The 17,432-nt window shown below is 36.1% G+C and overlaps 1 protein-coding gene across 6 annotated transcripts in view; it reads left to right on the plus strand.

Annotated features, from left to right (window-relative positions):
- Positions 1 to 17,432, plus strand: part of IL1RAPL1 (interleukin 1 receptor accessory protein like 1) — a 1,345,156-nt gene that overhangs the window by 1,314,770 nt on the left and 12,954 nt on the right. For all 6 annotated transcript variants that reach the window (XM_079910445.1, XM_079910444.1, XM_079910446.1 and 3 more), the window contains one exon: positions 10,463 to 10,606. In XM_079910445.1, the coding sequence (XP_079766571.1) occupies positions 10,463 to 10,606 (144 nt within the window). The remainder of the gene's footprint in view (positions 1 to 10,462; positions 10,607 to 17,432) is intronic.

The following is a 17,432-nucleotide window of genomic DNA, read 5'->3' on the forward strand; positions in this document are numbered from 1 at the left end:
TATCAAAGCATCCCATTCTGTATATTGCAATAACTCCGTTTTTACATGTGTAAAATATTTTATAAATCGATTTTTAACAACTGAATATACTGACTATACTACAGATCATCATACGATTTTTTTTAGAAGTGTTCAGTGTTTCTGTCGAGAGCATGGTTCCTTCTATTGGTTATCTAAGCAGTCCAGATGTTCTGGGTTCTTTGGCCAGTCCAAAGCATTCCCAGTGGAAGACCAAATTCTTTTAACTGTGACTACATATCCTCTGGTGGAGGATTGCTTTTAGGATAAACACTGCAGCCCTTAACAAAAAGGAGTAAAATGGCAATGCCACGTTCCCTCTGACAATTTTCTCTCCAGAGGCGTTTTGTAACATTCCATCTGTGACTATCTATTTGTATGACATGTTGAAAAGGAAATTCCTAGTAGAGGTAAAACAAATACTTTTTCTTCTAAGAGGTTTTCTTTTAGTCATCAGTGAGGTTTGACACCTTGATATACAATGGCCCTGTCTTCTAAGCTGGTCACTCGAGGCCCATTTAGTTGTTTATTATAGCAGTATCTTTCTTTGTCTGGCTTCTCCCCATCATGCTAAGTTGTACGAGATCTAAGATGATGGAGGCCCCATCTGAATACTTTGTATGTGTCTGTGTGTGCAAAAACCTAATAGTCTGTGTACAGACCACATTATGGTCTTTGGATAGACCTATTTCAAACATTGCTTTCAGAATCCAAAGGGGAAATGTTTTCAGAGATAAAGCTCTGTCTGTGTTAGTAATACCATATGGTACATTTTGAAAATATATGTCAGTTTTCCACTAGGGAGAATCATTGTCCTATTTTTCTGACCTAATTTTAAGAAACCTGACTTAATTGATACCATGAATCCTTCAAACAAATATTTATTTTCAAGGTGCATGCTAGCTGCTTGGAAAAGGAAAAAAAAAAGATAAATATATTCTAGCTGAGAAATCAGAGCATGAATTTGCCTACCATCACCCATCACACCATCCACTTGCTTTCCCCGTACTCCACACCAAACTACTTGCCAAACTCCTTTGCAGCCACTGTCCTGTACTGTGCCACATAGTGTCTGATCCCTATCTCTAAGATCCCCCAACAGAAACACAAATACACACACAAACACCCTGAGTGAGTTGCTCACCCGGTCCTTGGTTATTATTCTTATAGTAGAGCATTTTTTACACCCATATAAAAAGCCTAGCAGAGTGACACTTAGGCGCACAATAAATATTAGCTCTTATTATTTTGTTTTTAAATATTTCCTTGCATGCCTGACTCTACAACTACACATAAGCTCCTTTAAGGCAAGGAGCATATTCCATCCATCATTTTATCACTAGAACCCAAAGCACTACACCTGGTACATTTAACGCACTTACAAAACAAAAAGAAAGTGAATGAGTGAGTGAAAAGACAAAAATGAGTAATAATATCAAAGATGTAAAACAATACTTTCCTCATTCTTTAAGTCTATAAAGATTATGTATGTTGTCATTGGATTTATGGATGAAAGAATCCTTTTTAAATCTGTACTGTGAAGTTGACCACTTTTCTATAGAATGAAGTTTTATCATCAAACTAATAGCCTGTGTATTAATAATTATACCCCATCAGTTGCTTGAACCTCATGACACATTGTCTGGAAAAATGGCTCACAGAGATATTCTTGTCATTTTAGAGTGGGAATGCACAAAAATCTAACTTTTCATTAGCAAAGTACATTTGTTCTTATCCAGTCATCCATTTATTCAAATATTCATTGAGCTCCTACTATGTGTCGGATAGTTTTCAAGGCACTTGAGAGAGAATCAGTTAAAAAATATGAACAAAATAGACAAAAAAAACTTGCCCTGATGGAATTTAAGTTCCAGTGGGAGGAGATAGACAATAGATAATAAATATATTAATAAGAAAATTAAATACTATGTTCTATAATGATAAATGCTATAGTGAAAAATAGAGAAAGGAAAGTGGATACAGCCACAGGTTAGTGACTTGGAATGAGTGGTCAGTGGACCGAGTTGCAAAAGTGTTCTATGAACAAAGACTTGAAGAAGCAAAGTGGGAGGCCCTAAGGTAAAGCAATTGTTTATCATGTAAAATCATGAACAACACTTAGTGGTATAATACAGTATGATAAGTCATCAAAAAAGCTACAGAAAATACAGGTTCTAAGGAGACAAATTGCTTTTAGTTGGAAAAGCTTCACTGAAAGTACAGATCTTAGCCTTACCTTGCAGGATTGGTAGGGTTTTGATAAATGGAAAGAAATTCTAGGTTGGTACAGAATTGGGAAAACATATGTCAAATTCAATTCACATTGGAGGGATAATTCCTGCTGGAGGTTAATCAGCTGCTTCAATTAAAGGAGTGAAGGACCTTGAATGCCAACACAAGGGGTTTGGACTTTTTCCCATGAGCAATGTAAATCAGCTAACAATTACTGAAGAAAATTCCAAGATGAGGACATGTTTTTGGAAGATTAAACTGAAGGCTTTGCGAAGATTATAATAGAATAGTTGTGAATAACTTTAATCCAAAATAATCAACCCAAAATATTCTCAAATTACAATAACACTTGCAATATTGTGATCTTACCGTAATTTCCATATAGCCTCTCCAACTAGATTCACCAGTTATTAACATTTGCCACATTTGCCTTATCTCTCTTCATCTAGTTAGGTAAATAAAAAGATAGAGCTACACTATGTATACAAACACATATTATTGCTGAACCACATGAGAGTAAATTGCAGACATCATGACTAGATTCTTCAACATGAATCTTCCTAAAAACAAGGATATTTTCTGATAAGACCAGAGTATATTTATCAAATTTAGGAAAATTGAAAATGATAGAATGCTATTCACTAATATGTAGTCTATATTCATATTTCAAAGGGTATTCCCATAATATCCTTTTACCACATTTTCCATCCAGAATTATGCAATCCATTTAGTTTTCAAGTCTTTTTAGTCTCTTTTAATCTGGGATTGTTCCTCAACCTTTCTTTGTCTTTCATGGCATTGACATTTTCAAAGAATAGAAACCAGATTTTATTTTTTACTCCTTTTTAGGATATTTACTTATATGTGGCTGGAATACTGCATAGATGATATTATACCTTCTTAATGCATTACATCAGGAGGTACACGATGTCAATTTGTCCCATTACTGGTAATGCTAATTTTGGTCACTTCCTTAAGATTTCTCCCTTAATCATTAATAAATAATCAGTAGGGAGGTACTTTAAGACAGTAGGAATACCCTACCTCATCAATCTTTCACCCATTAACTTTAGCCTCTGTTGATAATTCTTGCCTGAGTCAATTATTATTAGGATGGTGGAAAAATGGTGATTTCTAACTCTATTATTCCTTCTGTATTTGCCAGTTGGCATTCTGCCCTAAAGGAGAGCTTTCCTTTTTATTAATTTGTTTATAATTAATATAAATTCATGGATTCATGTTTTATTTGATTACTGTCATTATTTTAAATTGTCTTTTAATACATGCCACTTGGGACTTCCCTGGTGGCACAGTGGTTAAGACTCCACGCTCCCAACGCAGGGGGCCCAGTTTCGATCCCTGGTCAGGGAACTAGATCCCACATGCATGCCACAACTAAGAGTTCGCATGCCACAACTAAGTATCCCATGTGCCACAACTAGGAGCCCACGTGCCACAACTAGGGAGCCCCCGTGCCACAACTAAGGAGCCAGCGAGCCGCAACTAAGGAGCTCACCTGCCCCAACTAAGACCCAGTGCAGCCAAATAAAAAAAAAAAAACATACCACTTATGAATATTCCCTACTTCATAGAAAAAAATATAAAACAAAACTTACCACCCTCCTATCTGGTTGGGGAGAGAAAAAAGACATTCCAAGGGTAGGCTCTAGCTAACTGTATAAGGAATGATGCATTTTTTCCATCTAGTCTTTCATTTAATTTTTTGTTTTAATAGTTTATTAATGTGTAACATTTCAGATCCAAGGGCTTATGGGAGCTTAGTCTAACTAGGCCCTAATCATGGGTCCCAGCCAATACCATATTTGCATTCTTTTTTGAATTTTATTTTATTTATTTTTTATACAGCAGTTTCTTATTAGTAATCCATTTTATACATATTAGTGTATATATGTCAATCCCAATTTCCCAATTCATCACACCACCACCACCCCCCTCTGCCACTTTTGCCCCTTGGTGTCCATACATTTGTTCTATACATCTGTGTCTCAGTTTCTGCCCTGCAAACCGGGTCATCTGTACCATTTTTCTAGGTTCCACATATATGCGTTAATATATGATATTTGTTTTTCTCTTTCTGACTTACTTCACTCTGTATGACAGTCTCTAGCTTCATCCACCATATTTGCATTCTTAATTGACAGTAAGTTAAAGTTAATTTGATACTTTGGCTGAAAACCTCTTTCCAAAACTGCAAAATATACTACTTGGAAGGTAACCTTTTGCCCAAATGTTTGGTTGCACAGATCACATTGTTAAATTCAGAGACCACTTTCATTTATTATTATTATTATTATTATTATGTATACCTTTCCTTGTTCCAAAAAGCACTTTTGCAAGAGCAAAACTACTATCTTTACATACCAGTTTATACTTTCTGAAAACATTTTCTTGCTATTATGTGAATAGCAATTCAGCTTCTTAATGTGTTACCAAAAAAAAAACATTATAACTGCTTCTAAATTGCATTGATGTATTGTAGAATTGAGTTGAATATCTTTGTAGGCTGAGCATAATTATCCTCCTGCCAGGAACAAATAAGTTATACTGCTCCAGAGAAATAAATATGCATATGAATTTATGTGGATGGATAAATCCTTATAAAGTTTAGCTCTTTATAACACAGTGAAAGAAGAAGAAATGTACTTGGTGACGCTAATGAATAAACTGGGATCATTATATTATCTATCATGCATTTCCCCCACAAACTTGCATTTTACTGCATATAAATCAGGGCAGAGCATTTCAAAGGACTTTATATAACGAATGAGGCAATTTTAGGATAAACTATATAAGAATAAGCCACCTAAAGTCTTCAGTTATACTTTAAACAAGATTATATATATAAATATAGACAGAGATACAAAATGAATACTCCAAGTGAAGAGTTCAAAATTACATATAGGGATTTCCCTGGTGGTCCAGCGGTTAAGTCTCCACGCTCCCAGTGCAGGGGGACCAGGTTTGATCCCTGGTCAGGGAACTAGATCCCACGTGCCACAGCTAAAAGATTCCGCCTGCCGCAACTAAGACCTGGTGCAGCCAAATAAATAAATAAATAAATATATTTTTTTTAAATTAAAAAAACACAATTACATATAAACTTTGATTTAACTCTGTTAACATCTTTACCTCTTTAAAGATACCTAGCAGAAAAAGTTTGCAAACAACACTAAATACAAGCCAATTTAAAAAAATAGGATTCCAAACTATACTAGGTAATTGCAGCAAGATTAGTGTAAACCAAATGCGTTTATTATTTGCAGTGTAATCCAATATACTAGGGGATGGCATGCGCTTTATTTTAATTAGCTGTTTCTTTTAAAGGGTTGCTTGGTCCAGCTGTCTTGATAAGAAAAAATTGTAGTCATTGCTCAAAATGCTTGTAGCAAATCTAGTTTTAAATTGAAGCAATTTATTCCGAAAGCAGTCTACTAGTGCAGCAATAATCAATGTGTTTTCCCTTAGCCCATACTGGAGCTTTCCACAGACTATTGTTAATTGCCTGTAACTAAATGACTGCTTGTGCCTTTAAATGTAACTCCTTGGCACTTGTTCATTTGTTGTGTTTAACCAAATGCCAGTTTCCCTTAGGTTTTGCCCAGCGATTTTGCTTTACAATTTTCAATATTCAGTCTCAGTCCCTTAAAGGGGGCAGAGTCTATCATTTTAACAAAATAGCACAAAGGCTAAACAGATTTTTAAAGGTTTGCACTTTCTCTTTCCATCCTCTGATGTTGAATTGTGCTGAAATGGAATCTTTATTTTTTAAATGCTGCCACTCCAGGCAGCTTGAACTTGAGCTGAAAAGCAGATCCCATTTCAAAAGGAAATGACATTTACTGGGGCAACACCATTCACATTGTAATGTAAAGATAAAATACAGCAGTGAGCCCCAATCATTTCTTTTAACAGTAACAGAATTTAACCCCTAGTAATTTTGTCCTGACCTAATGTATAAGCAGTAATGGCTGGCACTCATATTAATGAATGTGTCCAGCTTGGAGCAAAAGAATGTGGAAACTGAATCTAATGCACCATTTTCTTTGGGAGAATTTACACATGCTATATAAACCAATGGAAAAAATTTCAATGGAAAAATTTTTAACCTGCACGCATTTATAATATGAAGGCAGGTGTATTAGTCTTTACGCTATAAAAATAACGTACTAACTGAGGAGCAAGCACTATTGTGTGGACTGTGGGGAAAGACACATTTCTTTTCCGACTTACAAGTTTGTTATAAGCACACCGTGCTTCTCCACGTAATACTATGGAGGTTTCTGGGGGAAATCCGAGATACTGTCAAGATCTCAGAATAAGTTAGCTCTTTGTAAATGCTGTTTCTTGGTCTAGTTTTGGGTATCCCTAGTATTAAGAAAATGACTATCATATGGCTCAGAAGAATTTTTCTAGCGTTATTGCTCACACTCTAGGTATATGTAAGTTTTCATAAGTTTGTACCTTAAAGGAGGTATTCATGTGACACAAGACCATTTCTGTAATTGCTAAGCCTCATCAACCCTGCTCTCTTTTTCTCATTACATTTTAGACAGTATTATTGGTTAGCCTAATAAATAGTGTATTCAAGGTAGTATATACAGTTTTTTGAGTGGCTCATGACATCTAGCAATGGGAATAATGCACATTTGGGCAACTACTTTTCTGAAAACAAAAAAGACTTAACTGTCATAAAATTTTTCTCTTACACATATTCAGTTTTTAGAAGTTAAAAAAAATGTGTGTAGAGACCAGTGTTACAAATAGCATTTGAAGAAAATGAGAATGCTGCTTACTGGATTAATAGAATTATATTTCAGGCATAGTTTTTGATTGTTCTAAAAGCTATTCAATGAGATACGGGTGTGTAAGGCATGCTAGATGCCCAGGCCCAGTGCCATGGTTCCAGAATCAAAGGATGTGCTTAGGGGCACCATGAAAGAACCATTCTCTGCCTGGGCGCTTATCTAGAGCAAAGCAGCTGTCCTGACTCGCAGCTTTCCTTACAGCTCCTTCCCACATAGCCCTTGGGTTAGAACTTACAATGACTCTTTTTTTAAAAAAAATCAAATTTTTAAAGAATTGAAGTACAATTAACGTAAGATAAAACACATAGATCGTAAGTGTTTAGGTCAATGAGTTTTGACAAAAGTATATATCAATACTTGTATCTACACCTGAAAAAAGACACAGAGGTTTTTTTTTGTTGTTGTTGTTGTTGTTGTTTTTTACCCCATTATGTTCCCTCTTTCCCCTTCCCAATAAAATTTCCCATCACCCATCCACAAAGCATCCATTTTGTGATTTCTATCCCTGAGGTTTATTTTGGCCCGCTCTTGGACTTCATTTAAATAGAATTATACGGAAGGTATTACTTTGTGTCTGGCCTTCTTCACCTAACATAATTTTGTGAGATTCATGCATGTTGCAGTAGTTCATTCTTTTTACTGCTGAGTATATTATATCACACGGTCACACACAGTTTGTTCATCATATCCTGTTAATGAACATTTAAGTTGTTTCCAGCTGTGGTTACTATGAATAAGACTACTCTGAACATTCTTGTACAAGTCTTCTTATAGACATCTGCTTATATTTCCTTTGGGTAAATACGTAGGAGTGTAACTGCTGTTCATAGGGTAGATTCATATTTAACTTTATTAGCGGCTACTCAAAATTTTCTAATATAGTAGTACCATTGGGCACTTCTGCTAGCAGTGTTTGAGAGTAGAAGTTAAGCATTCTCCATTATTTTTTTATTTCTTTTCTCACACAACAAATTTCAGAGTGATGAATTCCAAGTGTGTAATGCATTATATTAGAAAACAGAATGAATATTCAAAGGAGCCACAGTCCAATATATACACTACCAAATGTAAAATAGCTAGCTAGTGGGAAGCAGCCACATAGCACGGGGAGATCAGCTCGGTGCTTTGTGACCACCTAGAGGGGTGGGATAGGGAGGGTGGGACGGAGGGAGACACAAGAGGGAAGAGATATGGGAACATATGTATGTGTATAACTGATTCACTTTGTTATAAAGCAGAAACTAACATACCATTGTAAAGCAATTATACTCCAATAAAAATGTTAAAAAAAAAAAAAGTAGCCATAGTCCAAATGCTTCTCTTTCCCATTATATCCAGTGTAATTTAAATCAGATTTTTTCTGGTATATAAATTAGCCTATGGGCATAAGTTAGAGTTTTATACAGGCTTCTATGTGTGGTGGAGTTTAACTGATATCCTGAGAGAACAAGACTCAATGTACCCCACAGACTTATCTACCCACTAATCTTTTCTGTTCACATAGTAGTGGGAAACATTATACTAAATTGGGTTTTGTATTTTATTCCTGGTACTTTTGTAGTACTCTCTTGTTGTAGTCCCTCACAAGATTCAGCAGATAAAGCTGTCTGATATTTACAAATAAAAAATATATAAATTTCCTTGAGGTACTTTTTAGTATTTCACACTTCGTATTAATTCACTTAGACTCTAAAAGATTTAATAACTCACTTTACTTTTTCTTTCTTAAATTCATAAAGTCCGATCACTTTTTATAAGTTTTTCTTCTGTGTCCTATTTAATTTTAACAAGAGCAGAAAAATACACTTGATGAAACAGTAGTTTATATGTATTTTTTTTATTAAACTGTTGAATTAGAAATGAAGGACTAGACAATGAGAACTATGGCTGAGGGTTTTTTTTTTTCTGTAATCATCACAGGAAAAGTGACATCACATGCAAGCACACACACACACAAACATGTCCTTGTGAGAAAATTATGGCCATACTTTTCAGATTATTCATCACTGATACTACATTGCACCCATGATGATTTCACCCTATTTGTAAGATCTCAGGAGTGATCTTGTAACCCAAGAGTACTTGTCACTGCAAAGCCATAGATTATTTTAAAGTTCTCAGTCTAAAACTACACTGACTATGTTACAAAATTAGATAACCCATTAGTGGATTGTAAATTACAGGATCAAAAATGCCATTATTTTAGAGCCATAATTTCAGGAATATTTATCTTTAATGGTAATTAAGGCAACTAGTATTTTTCAAGGTGGTTGTCAACTGCAGGGAAGAATGGATACCCATAAATAACATTTGGACTATTATTATCAATGTCAACATGTATAAATAGGCAGTTAAAGTGAGTTTCAAAATCTGTGCATTCTGGCTTAATGTTTAAATATCAGTATCATTGAATTTGTTACAATGTTCATGAGCTCTAAAAGAGAAGAAAATAAGTGAATATTTTATCCCTTAAATTTTCTGATCATTTTTTATGCAATATAAACATTCAGTAGGAATAAGAGAACTTGTATACAGTGAATGGCAGGAAAATTCCTCTTTTGGATAGAATGTAGTAACATACCAAGTAAAAGCGGAAAGAAAGGATAAGAAAAAAAAAATTTAAGTAGCTTAGTGAAAGGAAAATACTACCAACATAGTCTGGTGTGACATCCACTCGAGAGCCTATTTCTTAAGCCCAAGTTAGCACTCAGCCTCCAAGACCGTGGTCAGCCACATTGACACCACTCTATTCAGAAAGCTACAGGGCAAGTGTTATTGCTTCTGACAGGAGCCAGCAGACAGTATTCATTAGGTGGTCCACCCAACACTCTATGCGACAGTCCGCACTGCCCTTCAGGAACTGTGCTATTTGACTCCTCATCTCTTCTCAGCCCCAACTCCCAGGTGACAGCTGAGGTGGGAAGGATCAAGATTCATATTGGGTGAGTTCAGAAACCATCCTGGCTTAAAAGCTTCATACCACAGAAACCGATTTTTCTTTTATCAACTCCATGAGCATAGCTTGCAGGATTCCCACAAGGGTTGGGTTTATATGTAAGAGTTACTCGCACCCCAGCAAGCCCAAAATTATAGTTTCCAATCAGGTATTTATAATTCTCTCAGTCCAAATGCAATCTACCAATATAGGTTCATTCTTACCAGAAGCAATGTTGCTTAGAAACACAGCTACCACACACTACCTTATCTGGTTACCAAGGCAACAGCTAGAAAGTTATCAAAAGATCAAATTCTCAGGCAGAAAAGGAAGGGGTTGTGTTAATCCATTACCTGCATCTGATCTCATCCACAAAACTGTAAAATCAAGTTGAATTTATGATTTTGTATGTGAATATAGTATAATTCCCTCTTGTAATTTTTTTTTTTAGAGCTGATGTATACAGTTGAACTTGCTGGAGGGCTTGGTGCTATCCTTCTGCTGCTTGTTTGTTTGGTGACCATCTACAAGTGTTACAAGATAGAAATCATGCTCTTCTATAGGAATCATTTTGGGGCTGAGGAGCTGGATGGAGGTAAGATGAGTTCCCTCTTTTAATGTTCTTTCTGAATATTCTGTTTCCTGCTTTTGTTTTTTTGAGGGGAAGAAAAGTTACCTGAATAACCATTTGCAGCAGCTCTTACAGTCTTTCAATGTTCAGTTTGTAAATTCATCTTTTATATGGAACTATATGTGTGATGCTTTGCAGCCAGTAGGTATTTTCCTCTGAAAATTGTAAAGCAATACCTACTCTTTTTAGAATGGTATTCCAAACAGCACTTGCGAATTACAAACACTGACTAGAGTGGTATCAGAGTGTTCATTTTCTCTCACCTTGTAATCAGTACTGAAAGTCCAGCTTTACTTCTATATAAGTAAGGAGTGTCTCTTTTTGTTTTTTTTTGCGGTACGCGGGCCTCTCACTGTTGTGGCCTCTCCCGTTGCGGAGCACAGGCTCCGGACGTGCAGGCTCAGCGGCCATGGCTCACGGTCCCAGCCGCTCCACGGCATGTGGAATCTTCCCGGACCAGGGCACGAACCCATGTCCCCTGCATCGGCAGGTGGACTCTCAACCACTGCGCCAGGGAAGCCCAGGAGTGTCTCTTTTAATTGTGTTCCCTGGCCCAATAGTTTGAAGTGAATCTCACTTTGTTCCTTGTTTAGACTGGTCAGTTATAATAAACAGTACCAAATATTTTAGAAATGATCCAGCAGTCTTTTCAATCCTGTTTATTTAGCTATATTTAGACAGGCTAATTTTTATTCCAAGTGGGGACCAACAGATAGGAAAGTGTACAAGCAAGTTGTTCTCATAATAATAAATCTAATACTTTTACTTAAGTTGGATAAGTAAATATTGTTTTTGTAGAAATCATAAGTATTATTTGCCTCTGGTCAGTCATGAATATGTGTACAATCTAAGAAGAATTTGGAGTCCTTACAATTGAGTTCCATAAACCGCCCATGAGAGGACTAAAGTTTTTTTTTTTCCTTTTTTGGTCGTTTGAAAGTAAGTCATAATATAAGATAGACTTGCAGTATAGGAAGCATATGTGAAGTGACAATAAATTGTACAGATGGTCAAGATTTCTTGATCATTTTTGTAATCTCTTTTTATTGACTATTCATTTTTCACTAATTGGTACAAAGGAAAATAAAGCAATTGCCCATGCTACCACATTTCCAGGGGCCTCTGGAATAAATCACATTTATTTGTCACTTTGTCAGACTTGTGAAGAAGAGCCATTTATTCAGCATCCCTAACACTCCTCTCTTTTTAAACTTCTCCCCTTCCCATCAGGGTGAAGTCTGTGCTGCAGCAAAGCTGTTTGTTTGTTGTTGTTTTTTTTTTTATTTTAAAGTACTGATTAGCCTATTTATTCTTTGTTTCTAACTTTCTTGCCTGTTCATACAAATTATTGTTCAGTACTGCTTCAAAGAGAAATGAGAAAATTGCCAATGTCAGAGTCGTTGTTGAGTGAGAATCAAGCAAAGTGCTAGGCATTCTTAAAATCATTTTTGCTAAGCCTCAAAAAAAAAATCTAAGGTCAATGTTATAATATCCATTTTACTGATAAAGCAACTGAGGCTTAAGTAAGCCTCAGTTAAGTGGTTAAGAGAGTGGTTAAGTAACTTACTAAAGAAGATAGCACTAGTATTATTGTAAGTGGCCAAGATGGGATTTGAATATAGGTCTATTTACAAAGCCTTTATTTTATTGGACACTGAGCCCCTATTGTTTTTAGCTTTTTAAAACTTTGGTGTGTTCAATATAACCTAAAGATCTGATGTTGCTTGCACAGTTAGCATAGTAGAAGGTATTTGAAAAAGCAGATTACCTAAACAAGTCTCACTTTATCTATTTTGAACATATTTTGTGTTCTGAATGATATGAATGATTTCACCGAAACTATCAATTTCCAGTATAATTTTTTGTCGTGTTCTGAATGGTAGAATATTCTGAAGAGTTTAGTTGCCTCTAAACCTATGTCTCATCCCCTTAGATCCTTCTACACATGCTATTATGGTTGAATAAATATCTACTCTTCCATTGTTGAAAAATTTCTCTGACATCATCAAATCCCCATTCTTCCTAGCTCTCCCACAAGTCCTTTCTTTTTCCAAAGAAGAGATAATTGTTAAGAGATCCCAAACTTTTCATATTCTTGACTTGGCTTCAAAAACTGTAATTTGAAAGTCAAAGTTGATCGGTCTTCTTTATTCTTGGCTACCATGTTATCTCCCCTGAAAAGGGAATACATAAAGTGTTCTTGGAAGGAAAGGCAAAGAGTGTGAAGAAAAAGAGGGAAAGAAAGTTTACCTCATATTTTGAAGTAATGTCAGAACTATGGTGATTGATAATAACAGATTCACTGACTGTTTATTGACTATGTATTAAATGACAAGGGCTATGTTGACTATTTTATTGATAGAGAGCTATACAACCAGGAAGACAGAGTTCAAACCCAGGTCTAAATGACTCCAAATCCCCCAAATTTCCATCACTGTATCAGACTAGGAGATGGACTATTTGGCATCTAGACACATTTAGTCAGTTCCTTTCAAGTCATTGCAATAGGCATTACCTGACTGTATCAGTTCTATATCAAAAGGATTCTATTTTTCCAAGATGGAACATATTGATGCTTTGCTCTCTTAGTTCACATCACTCCTTGTTCCCCTCTACACAGCCTTGCATTTTATTGTTTGCCCTAGACTCAGGCCTTAGCACTTCTCTTCTAATTCTGCAGCACCACCTTTTTGGATCACATGTACAACCCTGTCTCCACTTGCATTTGTGTACAAATGACTCCTAAATCTAAATGTCCTTCTCCCAGTTCTCTTGTTATTTTTTTCTCTGCTAACCTGTTGCTTTTCTCCACTATGATAGGTCCCAACCCCAGCTTTTGAGTCACGCACCCCCCACACTCATTTCTTATCATCCTCCATTTTACGTCTCAGTTCTTTGTATCATCCTCTACCTCATTTGCTTCACTTCCTCCTCATCTGCCATTTCCAATTAGTAATCATGGTCAGTTAATTGTACCTCCTGAAAATAGACTATTCCCTCAGTCTTCATTGCAAATGCCTTGTGCAAACCTCCTATACCACCTTCTTAGCCTTTTTCTGTTCCCCTCCATTTGATCCTCCACACTCAGCCAGACTTCTCTTTCTAAGTACAAATGTACTGTGATTCTCTGAAAAAAAAAAAAAAAGAGCATGCCTCTATGTTGCCTGCCAGAGCAGAAAGTTTTCTTAGCTAAGAAAGCAACTGCTGTAACAGGGTGACCCAACTTACATTTATAGCCTGGCCACCCCCATGGAATCTGATCATGCATAGTTCCAGTTAAAAGGAGGTGCTGGTGTTTGGACAAACACAGCTATTGAGAATGGACCAAGACAATGCAGTTACACATAATTCTCAGGTCCCTTTGAGTAAATGAGGTAACCATAATGGTTAGGGGTAGGAGAAGGTAAATTACTCCTCTACCACCTTGATTCCACAAAATAGTGAAAGAAAATTTGGACAAATTCTGCTGCATATACATTTATTAATAAACAATCATTTAACCTATCCTATAAACTTGAAGAAGTCCCAACTCTGTGTCATGTGAGTGTGTGTGTGTCTGTGTGTGAGTTCCCAAAAAACCTTGCAAAAAACCTTGCGCCTGAGGCAAATGTGACAATGCCAGTGGCAAGATTAGGCTAACCATCTAAAGACACCTAAGGATATTCTTCATTAACTGGGTAGTGATACAGAAAAATGTCATGCTATTAAATGAAAAGTAGAAAACAAAAAGATTTGTATACTGTGATCATCAGCTTTGCACATCCCTGTGTCTCCATGTAGATAAGAACTGAAGGATAATATTTAAACATGAAAACAGCATTGTAGGGTGTTATGATTCGAGATGTTTATACTTACATTTTTTCAAAAATTTCTCTAATATTTACCATCTTTTCTATTACATGTAACTTTTTACATTCTTTCTGAAATAAATTTGAACTTATGAAAAAAAAATTCTTCATCAGGACAGAGGACCATTTGGAATCAAGCCTGAAACAGTTTCCCTAAGGAGGCAGGCCACTGATCCCACTAGATACTTGAGGGGTGGGATGTGTCTCTAAATGATGTTATGTTATCCATATGTCTTTTTTTAATTGAAGAATAGTTGATTTACAATGTTGTGTTCGTTTCAGGTATAGAGCAAAGTGATTCAGTTATAAATAAATAAAATTCTTTTTCAGATTCTTTTCCCTTATAGGTTATTACAAAATATTGAGTATAGTTCCCTGTGCTACATAGTAAATCCGTGTTGTTTATTTATTTTATACATAGTAGTGTGTATATGTAAATCCCAAACTCCTAATTTATTCCTCCCCCCCCTTTACTCTTTGATAACCATAAGTTTGTTTTCTATGTCTGTGGCTCTATTTCTGTTTTGTAATTAAGTTCGTTTGTATCATTTTTTTTAGATTCCACATATAAGCAGTATCATATGATATTTGTCTTTCTCTGACTTCATTTAGTATGCTAATCTCTAGGTCCTTCCATGTTGCTGCAAATGGCATTATTTCGTTCTTTTTATGGCTGAGTAATATTCCACTGTGTGTGTGTGTGTGTGTGTGTGTGTGTGTGTGTGTGTGTGTGTGCGCGTGTGCCACATCTTCCTTATCCATTCATCTGTCAATGGACATTTAGGTTGCTTCCATGTCTTGGCTATTGTAAATAGTGCTGCAATGGACATTGGGGTGCATGTATCTTTTTGAGTTAGAGTTTTCTCTGGATATATGCCCAGGAGTGGGGTTGCTGGATCATATGGCAACTCTATTTTTAGTTTTTTAAAGAACCTCCATAGTGTTCTCTATATAGCTGTACTACATTCCCACCAACAGTGTAGGAGGGTTCCTTTTTCTCCACACCCTCTCTAGCATTTATTATTTGTAGAATTTTTAATGATGGCCATTCTGACAGATGGGAGGTGGTACCTCATAGTTTTGGTTTGCATTTCTCTAATAATTAGTGATGTTGAGCACTTTTTCATGTGCCTTTTGGCCACCTGCATGTTGTCTTTGAAGAAATGTCTATTTACATCTTCTGCCCATTTTTTGATTGGGTTGTTTTTTTGATTATGAGCTGTTTGTATATTTTGGAAATTAATCCCTTGTCGGCTACATCATTTGCAAATATTTTCTCCCATTCTGTAGGTTGTCTTTTCGTTTTATTTATGATTTCCTTTGCATATGTCTCGAGTAGCACTGATTTCAACATGGAGGGTCCATTTCCAAGATCTACTGTACTTGGTAAAAAGCCACTAATTTTAGCAATGAAACTTTATTTCTAACATCCATTGTGCTAATTAATGAAGCATCTACTTTTGATCAGAAATAAAGATAGTTGAAGTGTTTGTAGTGGCTCTAGAGTGTTGCCTTATTCTAATTAAATGCTAGCTGACCATCCTCATAAAGGCAACCTACTGTCTCTAGAGCTGAACATACACTAACATAATATCCTACCATCTTTGCTGGAATAATTACAAAAAAAAATACAGTTATCACAACAACCAGAATTCTTTGCCCCTCCATACCTCTGACTGGGGTTTCCCTTCCACTTTTGCTTAAATGCTTGTATAAAGGTAGTCCTTTCTTCCTTCCTTCCTTCCTTTCTTCCTTCTTTCCTGTCTCTTCTCCCTCCCTTCTCTTTCTCTGTCTCATATACAATTCATATATCCCCCTAACTTACAAAGATTCCCCTCTTAATCCCAAGGTCTAGTTATTTTCTCCTTCATCTTTACTAAAATGGTACTTCAGGCACATCATTTTTGCAGCCCTTTTCACTTTGAGTAACGAGCACTTACTAGTGAATACTTACAACTTGTAGAGCATTATGAATTCAAGATTCCTTATCACATTTATTTATTTATGAGAGCAGAAGGACCTCTTTTTTGAGTTCCTATGGATTCAAATAGTCCAGAAAAGTACCAAGTAGTAAAACATGTAAACTAGAACAATATTGTTAAATTTTCAAAGTGTAAAACTCAATCAGCTTTATTTTCGAGTATAATTGTCAGATGCCACCATGGCTGAATTGACATGAAAAGTGGAATTTATTAATACAGTGACATTCAATAATCACAAAATCAAAATATTAATATATGCTTAATGTTTTGTTTTGTTTTGTTTGCGGTACGCGGGCCTCTCACTGCTGCGGCCTCTCCCGCTGCGGAGCACAGGCTCCGGACGCGCAGGCCCAGCGGCCACGGCTCACGGGCCCAGCCGCTCTGCGGCACGTGGGATCCTCCCGGACCGGGGCACAAACCCGCGTCCCCTGCACCGGCAGGCGGACTCTCAACCACTGCGCCACCAGGGAAGGCAATGCTTAATGTTTTTTATTCAAAGATCTATCATCTATTTCTGCAGAGTTTTTAATTGAAAAATTATTAGTTGGAAATATAAAAAAGCATATGAAGGCAAATCTGAAATACAAGAAAGAAATGACTTAATTTTTTTTAAACTCTTATTTATTGAGATTATGTCAATGCTAGTTTTTAATGATCGCATAATTCTGTGCTAATATACTACATGCAAACATAGAAAATCGCCTTTTAAAATGAAATACACCGTTCATCATTGGGCCCTACCCGGGTCTCCTTTTGGTAATCCATTTGCTGAATAATGGCCTCTGTCACTAGTCAATTTCACATATGTGACTTATAAATATTTGAAAGTAAATTTAAAAAAAGAAGTGGCCACCTGCCAATAACGTCTGACAACCATTCAATAGGCGTTTAAAGGTTAAGAACTCCCAAAGACCTGAATGTCAATCCCAAGCCATTTATATTGTCAGTAAATCTCTTTCC

The sequence above is a fragment of the Stenella coeruleoalba genome (assembly GCF_951394435.1).
Source record: "Stenella coeruleoalba genome assembly, chromosome: X".
NCBI lineage: Eukaryota > Metazoa > Chordata > Mammalia > Artiodactyla > Delphinidae > Stenella > Stenella coeruleoalba.